The sequence below is a fragment of the Maylandia zebra genome, linkage group LG22 (assembly GCF_041146795.1).
Source record: "Maylandia zebra isolate NMK-2024a linkage group LG22, Mzebra_GT3a, whole genome shotgun sequence".
Taxonomy (NCBI): Eukaryota; Metazoa; Chordata; class Actinopteri; order Cichliformes; family Cichlidae; genus Maylandia; species Maylandia zebra.
Window position 1 is genome coordinate 20,656,384 of NC_135187.1, and position 15,306 is coordinate 20,671,689.

Below are 15,306 nucleotides of genomic sequence, written 5' to 3' on the forward strand. Positions count from 1 at the left end.
TTGTTTTTGTCCTTAACAGGTTAATCCACAATAAATAGCAATAGCATGCACGTGGTGTGTGTGTAGTTCTCTGCCTCTTATAACTCCACTGATTTTCCTGCAGTTTGAAATCTTGTGCGATCTTGTGAATTTCATGAGTTCAGCAACTAACCACTCTTACTAGATTGTATCAGGTCGTCTCAACAAGAACAAATTAAGTTTTTGAATTCCATGCAAATCCTACATGATTTAATTACGTTCATAGAAACATGAAATTATTGTGTTCAAATTACAAGTTAGACTTTTTTAATGTAACAACCACCCAATTTACTTTTTTTGGTATACCAAAAAAAGTAGAGGTGGCTGCTCGACTTGACTGAGATGGATGCCTTCCTGAAACCACGATCTAAAGAGCGCGAGTCTGAAACCCGTGCAGTGTCACGGGATTTAACATTGCTATATTATTGACTTACTTCACTTGAACATGATATGAACAATTTAATCTAGCCTCTCTGCATATCATGTAGTTTCTACACTATATAGTTACACTTAACTTTAAAGCATGAGGCAATTGTGTTAAATACACGCAAGATGCTTATGTAAATCCAAGAGCTGGCCAATCCCTTTTTTTCAGTGTAAAGAACTCAAATATAATCTTCTTTCAGTGTTTGGTTTGGCTTCTTGAGATGAACTTGAACTTTCCCTGTTTCTTCAAATGCACTTAAGAAACAAGCTGAGTCAATGAAAGAGAGTCAAATAAGGCAGAGTAAATAATTTGTTTATTTATTTATTTATTCCTCAATAACTCAATCATGATGTCATGAGTCACTTGGACATTGTGGACATCCACGGTGACCACTTCATGCATAATGCACCTTATATGTGCATGTATATGTGTATACTGTATATATGTATTTTTAGTAAGTATAGTGTATGTGTGTTTGTACATCTGTGTGTGCATGTACATGTATATACTTGTTGATACTTATAGATAGCTATTTCTCATATAGTAATAGTAGTAGTAGAATAGTTTTATTTATTACTTGCATATTTCCACAAACCTATATCCATAACTCACTCTGGGGTTATGTGTGTACATAGAATCTCAGCTACTGTTGAATACATTATATTGTCTTATTTATTTTGTATTTCTTGACCTGCAGGCCCACAGGTTAAGGTGGTTCCATCAATTATGGCAGGTTGTTCAGCAAAGCAGGCCCAGACTACCAACACCATGTTGGACTGTGGGTATAATGTTCTTTCTATGAAATGCTGGGTTAGTTTTATCCCAGTTTTATTTGCTTTTTCTGGAGGCTCAGTGGTTTATAAAACAAAATCCTCCCTTCTAGTTTCTCTTCATTGTTTCGAGTTGATCAGTCCCTTTAAAACATTACAAAAATTGTGATGTACTTTTTAGAAGTGCTGGATTTTAATGTATATGGTGCAAGTTCCATTACAGAGGCTACATGCATGTCTTACACACACCCTTCAACATACACCACTGGATATATTCGCTATCTGAGTTTGCAGTAACAAAATCTTTTTTGTTGAAGCTTCTTGAAGTCTCACAGGAGATCGTAGAGAGGTGTTTGTAAAAGGTTTTGTAAGCACGACCTGAGACAATTCTATGTAATCAGGACAAGTGTCATAATTTCTGGCTATAATAAAAACTACAGTTGTTCTTGAACTGATATTCAGATGCAGACACAAAGGTCACACTCGTGAAACTTCAGTCATTGCACACAATAACTCATTTTTATATAGCATTTCCCACACAAAGGCAATTCAAAGCATTTTACAGAATACAATAAAACAATTAAAGGTAACATCAAAGGAGCCCTTTTAAGTCAATCTGTAATTTGACAGAACGTAATTGTAAAAAACACATTATGTTGTGACTTCCATCCACACATAAAGCCGCTGCCAGTTGAGTTGTTTTTTGTTTGTTTGAAAATTTTGCAAAAGAAACCCATTCACCCAACCTCCCTGTCATATACGCCAGTGTCAGGTAAATAACATGTGACCACACCCCCATGCAACCACCTGAGGTGCAGGAAAATCTGAACACCTGTGTCACCATAACAAATACAAAAAAACATACATATTCACTTTGGCTCTTACATAGTACAAGCTGGTTTTTTTTTTAATAATAATGATAATAATAATAATGATAAATGTTATTTATAAAGTGCCTTTCAGGACACCGAAGGACACTTTACAATAGGATAAAACACATGACAAACACATTGAGGGCGATTGTGGCTCAAGAGTTGGGAGTTTGTCTTGTAACTCGGAAGGTTGCCGGTTTGAGCCCTGGCTTGGACACTCTCGGTCGTTGTGTCCTTGGGCAAGACACTTCACCTACTGGTGATGGCCAGGGCTGATGGCTAAATATGGCAGCCTTGCTTCTTGCACAGGGCAGCTGTGGCTACAACTGTAGCTTGTCTCCAGTGTGTGAATTTGAGAGTGAATGAATAGTGGAGTTGTAAAGCGCTTTATAAATGCAATCCATTATTATTATAGAAAAATGACAAAACGAAGAACAATTAAACAAAAGAACAAGATAAAATGAGTGTTTCTAAGTTTTTCTAAATGTAGTTGTTTTAGTCTCTTTGCACTGGCTCCCAGTCTGTTTTACAAGAGCTTTATTGGCATTTCTCCATTTGGGATCTGCCCAAAGAGACACAATCACCATACTCAGTAACTACTTTCAAGATGTAATTTTATGGGAGAACCTTTCCTCAGTTTCCCTTTGAATGTCCTCATCACTTTTTTGTACACTCATTTGTTTTTATCTGTTTTTATTGCCTTTGACAACATTTTATCTGTCTTCCTTTAAACTTGATGATTTTATGACATGATTAACGGTTGGGTTTGCTGCCCTTGTGAATTACTTTTTAGCACTGACCTGGAAAAGTGCTTAATAAACATTATTTAGACTATTTTATGTTCACTTACAAAAACACACAGTGGCCAGCTTTTGTATGTCTATCTATAAAACATGCCTGTTTTATTAGAAATAGCATAGGACTACAGAGGAGTCGAAAGTTTCTACTAATATTTGAAAGGAATTTATATTTATGGATCGTGAAGCTGACAGTGTGTCTCAAAATCTCAAGTGTACATGTGATGTGATCTGTTTAGCAGTCGATATGTACACTGCGATTAATGATCTGAGAACAAATAGGCCTTGAAGTTTCTCAAAATTTTCAGGTTCAGGAACTGTGGAATTGAACTTCAAAACTTGTGTGTAACTCCACAGTTTTTGATATAGACACTCATACAGAGGCCATGTTGTCTTTTTTATTGTTAACCATGAAATTAGTTTACTAATTGTCATCACTAAAGAAATACTTCCTCCTTTTAATTGCCAGTTGCCGTTTATTTTTATCCAAACACACATAATGCACCTTTCTGATTAACTACGATGTGTTTATACAAACAGATAAAAACATATTATTACACTTTAACATGTACAAGCCAGAAGGCTTAAATATTTGTTGCTGAAGGCAGAAAAGCAGCAGGTCGGGGAGATGATGGTCACAAGTTTTATTTGCTGTTAAATTCTGAAATGAAGGGAAACCATTCGGATGCTCTATTGAGCGTCTCATAGGCCTTTATTGCCTAAGTCTATTTAAATGGTGAAACACAAAAGTCACAATTCATGTTTGATATTTTATTTATCAGTTGTTCCATAGAAAGTGTTTTTCTCTTTCACTAAAATTGAATTTTGACAGATTCTTACTGCAGCACAAACCTCTTATAGCATGTTTAAAAACAACAAATTAAACAAAATGAATATATTTGAAATACAATATTACTACCTTAAAGTAAATCCTGCCCATAGAGTGAGATGCCTTGATGGGGGTTTGCTATCTCAGAGTTTGCACTTGGTGACCTCCAAGTCAACCATCAACAGTCATCTCTGCTACGTTTCTTTTCAGTTTTTTTTTTAATTGACACTAAGCTGGCCTGCTATAATCAGTTTATTTCTGTGCTGTTATAAAAACGAAAACAGTGTAGAGAGTTTTTTGCCTCATGTACTGGAAAAGCTCAGATACTTTTATTTCCCCTTACTGGTATACATGTTCGATGTTTTTCTGATAAGAAATTATATTTTTATAATATAATAAAAATATAATTGTCTGACTTTTATTGAGCATCAAGCAAATTTATTTGGCCTCCTATGATGTTCTCTGACCTTTATCTAGACAATGACCAATGATATCTCAGTGATCAGTGAAAACAACCTCTCAGGCAGCTATAAAAGAAAGCAGCCCAAATCTCTGCAGAGACCTGAACATCCTGTAGGAAGAAGCTTCAGCAGTGTAGTTTAGCACTAAGCTCTGTGAGCCCTTAATTTAGTAAGGCCTATATATATATATATATATGAACTGTCATATAAAAGCAATACAATAGTCATTTTTAGTGACACAGACATGTAAACACAAATCTGAATTATTCACAGTTGTAACTAACTATTTAGTTTTTGTCAGAAGGGCTGGTCAGTTTGAATTGTGCTAGTGGAAAAAGGAGTGAAAGTTTTTGACAAACGCATTTGACTGATTCCATCATGTTCACTGTTCAGAAACACTTTCAGAGGCATAGAAAAGAAGGAAACCTGCCATTTGGTCTCAAATTTAGGATCTCGGCAGTATAGATCAGTTTAGTTTCTATCACTGATAAAATTCATGATCTTGTTCCTCTTCTTGTTCCTGTCTTCTTCATAAAACCAGCGATTCAAGTAACTGTCCCCCATTCTGGTGGTACTTCAACAACCGTTGCTATAAGTATGTAGCTGCACCAATGAGCTGGGCTAATGCAGAGTTCCAACCTGGTGTCCATCCAACCTGGTGTCCATCCACACCAGCGATGAAGAGAGTTTTGTCAGATCCCTGATCGGGAACTCTGACCCTACTCAGGCACCCACCTGGATTGGACTCAGTGACATCCACATGGAGGGCAGATGGATGTGGTCTGATGGCTCTGTGGTACGCTTTTTTAACTGGCTTGCAGGCGAGCCAAACAACCTGGAAAAAAACGAACACTGTGTGCAAAACAACTTTGGTCCTGTTAAGAAGTGGAATGACGAACCATGCTCTCGTGGTTATCCCTCTGTTTGTGTAAAACGCAATGCTTGTGCTTAGAAACTAAGACACTAATTCAACATTAGACAGTTAACCTGATGTTATGTTGGCATGTAGCGTCCCTCCACAATAAAATTTAGCAATGTTAATATTGATATATCCTAATGAATATGTTTGTTAATTAAACATATTAAAAGTACAGAATTGCAAGGCTGGAGTAATGAAATTTAAAGACTCTGTAATACTATATTAAACAGGTGTTTTCATAATGCATTTGTTTGTTTGTTTGTTTTTCTGGATAACTTTAAATCAATAAAATGAAAGTGTTGCACATGAATAGCCAGTTACCATCTCCTTTATTTCATGATTATTATCTTGGTTTCTTTCTTATTTAAATGCAAGAAGAATTCTTTCAAATAAGGAGCTCTAGGACTTCCTGGGCTGTTTAAGTGGGCCAGAGTAGAACAGAACAGCAAATCAGTGCAAAGAGGATATAAGAGCCAGTGTCTCTAACACACCCTGCTGTCAAAATATGATCAAAGTAACCAGTGCATGACAGAGTGGTCAGAATCCAAACACACATCTTTGTCTGCACAATCAGCTCAATGAGACTTTAATGGACTGGACTGGTACTTTTTTAACACCTTTCTACTCAGTTGAGCTCTCAAAGTACTTTCTACTCCAAAGCTTCAAATACAGCAGCAACTTTGTAATGTGATTTATTTTTGCTGTGACAGCAGAATACTACTACAAGTGTGCTGCGTACGTTTTTTAGGGTTCAGCCATGTAGAAGAGCACTCCTGAGAGGAAAAGATGTTTGTGGTTTGAATTTTCACAGCTGGAATGTAAGTACCTGTTATTTACTTTGTGGCCACTTGAGGGCAGCAGAAAAAAAGTCAGTGTGATGCTGCTGATGTCAGATGATTGATTAACAGGTGACTTATCAATACTTTAAGATGCATTATGATGAGTTGTTTTAAGCATGTGTGCATGACAAATAACATGTTAGATACTCTGTACTAGTCATAAATCTGTTAAATAGTAGTTACATATTATCTTGGAATAATTTATATGTTGAAATTAAAAAAAAATAAATCTAACTTCACATGTTACAATTTATGTGATACAGGTGATTGAAAGGCTGTGTGTTCATCTTTAAGATCCTGATCCCACCTGGGCAGTGCAGATCAGTCCTGTCAGTGACAGAAAGCATGATCTTGTTCATCTTCTGTTTAGTCTGGCTCTAGCTGCTTTGTCTATGTGAGAGACAGGAAGTGAGATACAGCTTGGTGAAGGTTCTGGTTCTGATACAACTTCAGTGTCTGCTCGGCACTCTGGTGCTTGTCTAACCACAGCCATGACCAGGGATAATTCAGATGTTGTTAAGGATAACAATATTGAGAAGAAATGAAATGATGCCATGTGTTCTGATGTTTTCCTTTTATTTATGGAACCAACATAGTGCTAGAAACAAAGATACCTGCATATTCAATAATCTGTTTTCTTGTGACATGCTCACATCCATGGCCCTCCACATTAGATCCCAGTGTACATTTTTATTAGGGGTGGGTTCTTATAATCGATTCATCGATTAAAATCGATTCTGGCTTGGATAACGTAAAATCGATTCTGGCTTGGATAACGTAAAATCGATTCATTAAAATCCTGAATCGATTTTTTAATATAAATTTATTTTGCCCAAAATGCCAGAATCTCAGGTGAAATCTCACAAAATTTCAAGAACCACCAAACAGTTAAGACAGTAAATGAGAGCAGGAACACGGATTCTGCACAAAGACTTAAACACACACACACCCGCGGATCAGAATCAGTTAGATGTCGCTTTTCTCACAGTCGGGGCTGAAAGCCGACAGCTCGCTGACTCTGATCTGTCGGCGGGTCTGCGCTTTGTGTGCACGCCCTTTATGCGCTGATTCTAAAGCTGTTAGTTTGATCTCTCTCCAAACAATATTGACCGAACCAGCAGCAAAAGAAGATCCAAACGCTTCACATAAACATCGTCATGAATTCACTCAGACTTTTACTGTTTTGCTTCCACTGCGATGCACAGCTCTCTCTCTGTACTTCAAGAACAGTTTCCCTTTCTTCATTATTCGCTTGCTTGTTACGCACAAGTCTACTGTTGTTTACAGCGCTGTCGGCCGCTGTTTTTTCCCTTTTACATTCTTCCGAAAAGAAAACCTCATTTCTGCTGTTCAATACTGAACAAATTTAAACTTTTTAAAATTATTCAAAATGCAAAACACTGTGTCTCTAATAAAACCGCTGTAACTTCAGAGGTGATGTTCATATGTTGATTAAGGGTTTTCTTTCGTTTTTGATGTACTGCAGAATATTTTTATAAAATCCCAGGCCAGGAAAATCACCTTCATGTTTTTCTGTGTTTTATCCTCAGCTACTTTGACACAAAGGCATCTGCTGTGATGCTCACACCTGTGATAAAGTCTTGCGTGTGTCAGCTTCCTTTTTACTGATACAAAAATATGTAAATGTCCTGATCTGAATTATACTTCTGACTGTCAAAATTTCCCAGATTTAAATCGAATCGAATTAAATCGAATCGTGGATCGAATCGATTCGGGGCCTTGTGAATCGGAATTGAATCGATTCTAGAAATCAGTGACGATACCCAGCCCTAATTTTTATGTTTCTGTGAACTGTTTCTGTTACTTCTTATTTACACCACCAAGTCTGTGTCCTCTTTCCTCCGTCCATAAGATACACCTAACACCTTTTTGACATTTTTTCTTTCCACTGAAGTCTCTCCAATAGGGGGCACACAATCGCTGCATTCAACTAAATAATGATTCTAGACATCTGAGATTTATGTAACCAGATGTAAACTTGAATGTTTGACTTTTAAAATATTAAACAATTTGATAATATATGTTTAAATCTGTTTGTGTTTAGGTGTAAAAATAAAACTGAAACTTTTTTGGGGGAATATTCTTTTATAAATTTTAGTATCTTGCTTGTCAAATAAGTGCAAAGAGTAATTGAAAAAGTCTTAAAGTTTTATTTTGTCATATACAGGTAACAATGGCACATTATTACTGGCAATGAAATTTTTAGGCTCAGAGCCCTCTCAAACTTGCACATAAGGCAGCATTTATAAAGTAAACTATAAAAATAAGGAAACATATATCAATAAGAAAGAGTAGAATAAATACATGTACAGTGTGTACAGTAATTGTGCCTTCCTCATAAAATGGTGTCTGTAGAGGTCCTGGATGGCTGGCATTTCAAATATTTACTCCTTATGCTTTTGAAGTAGAATTTTTAATTTATTATTTAACATTTAGGTAAACAGTGATTTACATTTGAGCTAAAATGCAGCTACAGGTCACAAGTTAGCAAAACTAACTGTTTGCAAATATCATATCAATTGTCATACAAAGGCCCTGTATTAGTCCTTTTAAATATTAACTTGTACATGACCGAGACATGAAAACACACACCTCAGTGAATTATTCAGGGATTTAACAATTAAGATGTAACCATGTTTTGTAGCCAGTTGAGGGCAGCAGCAGATTAAGTGAGTGTGACGACGATCAACCTGCTCTTAAACGCTGTAATGGAGGAAATCAACACAAGCATATTTTGCTTTACGAGCCATCGTTAAAGTTCTGGATTTTTTTAACAAAACACACAGCGTGTGTGTGTGTGTGTGTGTGTGTTTTTTTGTAGACTGTTCTTCTAACTCTTAACAGACTGCTAACATGTAAGCAAAAGGCTATATTTGTTATTTATTTGTAGTAAACTGAAATAAAAACACATTACTAAAAAAATCTATTCTAAGATTCATGTGACACATGACTGTTAAGTTAGGTAGAACTTCAAGGGACATGAAGTTCTTTGCTGACCTGTTTATTATCTTTGTAGCTGTGCAAAAGCAAAAGCTTTATTCAATTTCATATTATGACAACTACGACAACCACTCTGAAGTTTATAAACAAAAACAAGACACTGGGTGTCAATTTAGGGATCTACAGTTCTCAGCTAACACTCTGACTCTGAAAGTGAGTCAAAGGAGTGAGTCTGACTCATGAAGTTCAAGTACACTTCTAGTTTAACATTTGAGAACAGCAGCGGAGCACTGACCTGTTCTTCTGCTGACTGTGTCAATATGGCTCGTAAACTGAGACAAATTATCTCCAGGAACAGCTGAACAATAGAAGACAATAAATAATCACTACAAGCACATCTGTTCAGCTGTTTGCAGACACCAGAGAGTGACTTGTATTAGCATGTGTACATCATGAAATCTGTTGCTTTAGTACTTATAGTTAGTCAGCTTGTTTGGCCAACCAGTTAATGTTAGGTAGCTATATCTGAGTTTATGATTCCACTGGCTGTAGCTCAGGCGGTAGAGCAGGTCATCCAGTGATCAGAAGGTTGGTGGTTCGTTCCCACCTCCGCCAGTATGTCAAGTATCCTTAGGTAAGACACTAACCCCGAGTTGCTCTCTGATGCATCCATCAGAATGTGAATGTAGTTAGAAAGCACTATGTGCATGTTGTATAGAGTGCTTTGAGTACTCCGGACAGTAGAAAAGCACTATATAAGAATCAGTCTTTTTACCATTCACTACTACTACTTTCACACTTCCAAACTAATGACTGGCTACATGCTTGAACATTATCGGTCTTTAATGTAGCTGCTATTTTATCAAATTAAGTAAACTGGCCTGTCTGAGCTACCATAGGACGAGATGCAGGGTACACCCTGGACAGATTGCCAGTCTGACAAAGGACATGTTATTAGCAGTACAAGAATAAAGATTTTACCATTAATAGAAAATTTAGCATTAGCTGCACTAGGTAGTTAGTTATAGGTGCAAAAACTCCATGTGCTGAGAAGTAGGAGGGAATTAACATGTTATTAACATTCAGCCTGGTCTTATTGAGCAACAATGCAAACAGCTCTCCCAGTCCCCACAGACTATGAAGTTTTTAAAGTGTGGAAGCAAGAGATTATTAACAACCAGGTCAAATTTATGGGAAACTGCATGAGCTGGCAGGGACCATCTGAATGCCCTCCCCGGCTTTCTTAAGACTGACAATGAGTAAATAAATAAACAATAAATAATAAACAAACGATTTGTGAAATTTGTTACGTAGATTTCTTACCAGGAATTTTACTAATAACATATGGATTGCAAAATTTTAAAATGCAGTAAATTATCTGCTGTGAACCACTTGTTGTTGTGGATTAAACAAACAAACAAAAAACAAAAATATAAATACTGGAAATTTCTTGTAAATCACTGCAGTAATTTTAAGACCAAAAGCGGGCGAGAGAGCGGCACACAGACGGACGAAGAGGCGAAGGACGACCCAGTTCAGGAAACTGTTGTTGATGACTTGATTGATGGAGACACACCGAACCTGGCTGTGCCGCTGGAGTCTCAGTATCCACACGTGAAGAGATCAGGTAAGAGAGTCCAGAGCATCACAGCAGATTCTTTCAATCCATTCGAACAGCTCCAACTCCCCACAGAAAGCCATCCACTTCCACACCTCGGCCCAAATATCACTGTCTGTGCCCTGCTATGATTTAAACACTTTTGCAAGAAATTGACAGAAGGTATTTACATGACACTGTTATGAAAAAAAAAATCTTCTTTGTACTTTAGGACTAGAGATGGACCGATCCGATATTACATATCGGTATCGGTCCGATACTGACCTAAATTACTGGATCGGATATCGGAGAAAAATAAAAAATGTAATCCGATCCATTAAATATCACGAAAGCACCTCACAAAACTTGCAACACGCCGTAACTCACCTCAGAACGTTAGCACGTCGGAGCAGTATGCATCACGTGATAGAGCAGCTGTGGCATGCGGGACCTGTCGGTGGTCTGGATAGCATTTGGAGCTTCGCTAGCAACCCGGCATTTCATCTCCGACAAAGTTATCCCCGAGAGAAGTAAAGCAAGTGTGTAAGTCCATCTCTGAATGTTTGTAAAGCATTCCTGCGTTAAGCTTAACGAGCGACTGCCTCTCGCTCTCCGGCTGCTACTTCAATCATGAAACTGCTTAATGATCAGCTGATCGGCTTTTCTGTCGTGAGTCCGTGTCTCTTGTTTGCTTTTGGCCCACTTTGCACCAGAAAGAGGAAACCAGCGGCTGAACAACAGCAGCACGTTTAAGCTTGATCAGCTGTTGTTAGAATTTATTTATTATTACTTTCTACTGAGGATCTTTTTCTACGTAGCTGACGCTGGTAACTGTGCAGGGGCGGATCTAGCAAAGTTTAGCCAGGGGGGCCGATAGGGCATTAACTGGAAAAGGGGGCACAAAGACATACTTTTCTTTCTTATTCTCATTTAAAATGTCTCGCTTTTAATTATTCAATATTTATCTGAATCTTACACCCAAAGTTTTAATCTGATGTAAAATGTATAGAAGTCCATTACTGTATATAGTAACTATTAAGTCTAATATATATACCCTAGTAAGCTATAGTACTTTTTCCTTTGGGAAGGTACCATCTGTGCAGTCTGCAATTTTGTTGAAGAAAGATGTTGAATCTATTTAATATTTCTTGAAAAATAATTGATTTCTGTGCATTTTTTTTCACACTGCATCAAATTAAGGTTGATTACGTCGATTAAGCATCATGAGGTGGAGCGTGAGGGGTGGTTCCCTATTTTTTATTTATTTATTTTTGTTGTTGCTGGGAGTTGGAACCCTATTAGTTAGGTTGCTTAATATTTATGCTAAGTACTCTTTAAAATACCAGAATAGGGAGGAAGGTGTAGGTTTGAGTTTATTAGATTGATCAGTATTGCTGTACTATGAAATTTTTTTTTTTTGCATACAGGTATAACAGAATAGCTTTAGTGTAGTTGTTGTTTTAAACTTGAGTATGAACTTATACAAAATGCAGCAAGATATTTAAAAAAAAACAGTTTTGTTGATTAAAAAACACTATATCGGATTCATATCGGTATCAGCAGATATCCAAATTTATGATATCGGTATCGGTATCGGACATAAAAAAGTGGTATCGTGCCATCTCTATTTAGGACAACATTACATTTTTTCAGTGCTTTATCATTTTAGTGCTTGTTGTTCAGCTAACGCCATCATTTCCATTACATTTAAACTATCTTCACAGCTAGTGACAAAATAAAGACCTTCACTCTACATATAGGAAGCAACTGCCATCTCTACCTGTCTGTGAAACTTTCTCAGTAAATGACATTGGTGTGTTTTGTCCTTTAATAAAATTAATAAAAGAAGATTTATTTCTGATTGCAATCCAGAGTATACTAATAAAACTGGTCTTAAGATATCGGCAAACTTTGTGACATCATGTTGAATTTATAATAAAGTGTAACTTAAAAATAAGGATTAGGGTTAGGGCAGCCCTGGCATCGATTCTGTTGATAATTTTTATGGACAGAATTTCTGGGCACAGCCAAGTGGCCGACACTTTCACTTGGGTCTCAGACTCTCATCTCTGCTTTTCATGGATGATGTGCTTTTGTTGGATTCATCAGGTGATGGCCTCCAACTCTCACTGGAACGGTTTGCAGCCAAGTGTGAACCAGTGGAAATGAGAATCAGCACCTCCAAATCTTAGGCCATGGTCCTCAACCGGAAAAGGGTAGAGTGCTGTTGTCCTCTAGCCCTGTAAACCCTGTGTTAGAGAATAAAATTAGTATTAATGTCATGTTAAGTGGGTCCAACTCTTGGCTCCGCCTGGAGCCTGCATCCACACCACAATTACCTAGAAACCAAAATCAGTGAGTAAATACAAATTTCACACTTGCAAACAACTGTAGGGTCATAGGAGTAATAAGGCATCCAACACCACAGACACAAGTGTGCCATGTGCAGTTTATTCCCCCAAATCATTAAAAACACTACTGTTGCCATAATTTCCCCAAATCATGGACCATCCCATCTGTTTAATCAAAACTACTGTAACCAGTGACTTTTCTTAAGTAATGTCACTCACTTGTTTTCACACTATGAGCTCAACAGTGATATGATAATGAGCCCAACACTAAGATGTTCTGTAATCACTACACAACCTGCTTCATTTCACTCATGTCTGCCTGTGTGATGCCGAATCCTCCACAAAGACCCTCAGAAAAAAAAACACATTAGCAGCGAAGCGTCCGGAGCAGCACCTCTGGATCAACAGATTCCAGAGGTGCTGCTGTAAATCATGTGGTCAGCCCTCCTTTTCTGTGAAAGGAGTGATACTGATTTTAACACAGTATGTGTTAAAATGTGTATTCAATGTACATTGAATACACATTTTCCCACTGTACTGTGTTACTATAACCAACAAGCAGCCAGTAAAACACAGTTTCCTCCACACAAAATCAGTAACACAGAAAAGTGGCAGCTAAAGGGTCAAGTCGGCAAGGCCCGCCCACACTCATGTGGACTTCCAGTCTCTGCCGTCCTCCTGCTCCTGCAAAACAAGCAAACAAAAACACATACATCCACATTTTTTTCACTGTTTGGGGTGGATTAGGCATTAGAAGTGACTTTAATCACACTTGCTCCACATCATCAGTCCAGTCACAGTCCATTCATATGCATTAATACCAATGACATGCATTTGTACCAATCATTGCTGACAGTGGAAAACCGCGCACTAATTTAAGTATCTACTGACAGCAATATTACGTCATTCCAAAAATAAAAACAATTCTTATTGCTTTTGAAATGGATTGAATCGCTACAATCCTTTTAAACACAGGACTTACCATCTAATATGGTCAGCGTCCTAGGTAGATGTACTTCTCCTAAGCCATTGTAATCTGGAGAAGCTCACCTTGTATTTGCTCTCAGTAAAGTATTTTATAGCACTTTTACTCCCAATCTTACAGGCCTGCTTTTAAATCATCAACACACAAAATATCACCCTCAGAGGGGCAGGTTTTTTCCTAAGTGCACTGTTGCAAAAAAACAAAACATATTAGGCGTTGTTCAGGACATGTCTAAATGTATATGAAAAAATAAACCTTAACCTAACTGGCAGAATCAGCCTGGTACTAAAACAAAAAACCCCAAATCTGCCAGAAATCACAGGAAAAGTTTTGCTTTCTGGTGACACAACATGCCGTAGGGATTAGAGCCTGCCATGCAGTGCTGCAGTCACTGCTTCTGTTCATGTTCCCCACATCATATTTACTGGTTGCCCACAAGTGCTCCAGAATATCACACAATTCTGGAAAGTCTGGGGCCAACCAACATAGATCCACCTGCTAAATACACCGAGAAAACTTCATGGCAGTGTTTCATCACTGGAATGTGAATTTCTTCCCCAGGCCTGTGCTTTTTACACTCATTTTTCATTTTCACAGACCCAATCATTTCATTTAGCTTTTCACCCTTTGTTTGTTTTTTTCTCCAAAAGTAAACGTGCAACATGTCATAATGTATTTCACAAAACAAGTTTGTTTTTATGTAATCAGAGGTGTTTATCTGGGTGCAAGCTTCACCCATACATCAGAAACAGGAAACTCATTTCAACCCTCTGCTACATCTTATTCACTTGTTTTATAATCCAGTCATCTTTCCCTGATCTAGTAACAATCAACTAATTTGCATATCAGCTGATAACCCACTAAGCTGACAGGACCACAGAAATGCATGTTCAAAATATTATCACAAAAGAGAATTTCCTTCATACAGTAAATTACTTATGCTGCACCAATCAAGCAGAAAGCATCTCACAATTCACTGTTAACAACCAAATTTGTTGTCTGATCACTGGTTGGTCATACCAAATCTCTCTTTTTTTTCCCTTTCACAAAAGTTAAACTGTTGTCCTGCAATCTTGAGACACTCAACATTTGATAACAAGTGTCTGTTAAATTTACACTGTTTTAACACTGATGAGAGATGACAAGCTGATCTTCATTGCATGTGTGTGTGTGTTAGTAGGCAGGTTGAATGGAGGTGTGTGCAGTGGAGCTGCATATTCAGCAGGGCATGTCCTTAAAGCTGCACTTCCTTCACATTTCTCTGTTTATGTGTGTTTGTGTGCGTTTCATTTTTACCTTTGTTGCGACTCTTTCTCAACCTCCACAAGACATACGGCCACAGTTTTCCAACCCAATTTTCACATTAACAACAACAGATTTCATTTTTCCTCCATGCTCTCTTCCCACTTCTCACAGCTTCTGTCTCTCTGCCACATCTGTAGCAGTTCACGGTTGTGGCGTGTCAGGGGCCCAGTGGGCT

The 15,306-nt window shown here is 37.6% G+C and overlaps 1 protein-coding gene across 1 annotated transcript; it reads left to right on the plus strand.

The window, feature by feature from the left end:
* The first annotated feature begins 2,925 nt into the window (after positions 1-2,925).
* LOC106676972 (C-type lectin lectoxin-Enh6-like) lies at positions 2,926-5,126 on the plus strand. Its single transcript, XM_076879588.1, has 2 exons — positions 2,926-2,982; positions 4,902-5,126. Exons 1-2 carry the CDS (start codon positions 2,926-2,928, stop codon positions 5,124-5,126), a joined length of 282 nt encoding a protein of 93 aa, XP_076735703.1.
* Positions 5,127-15,306: the final 10,180 nt, after the last annotated feature.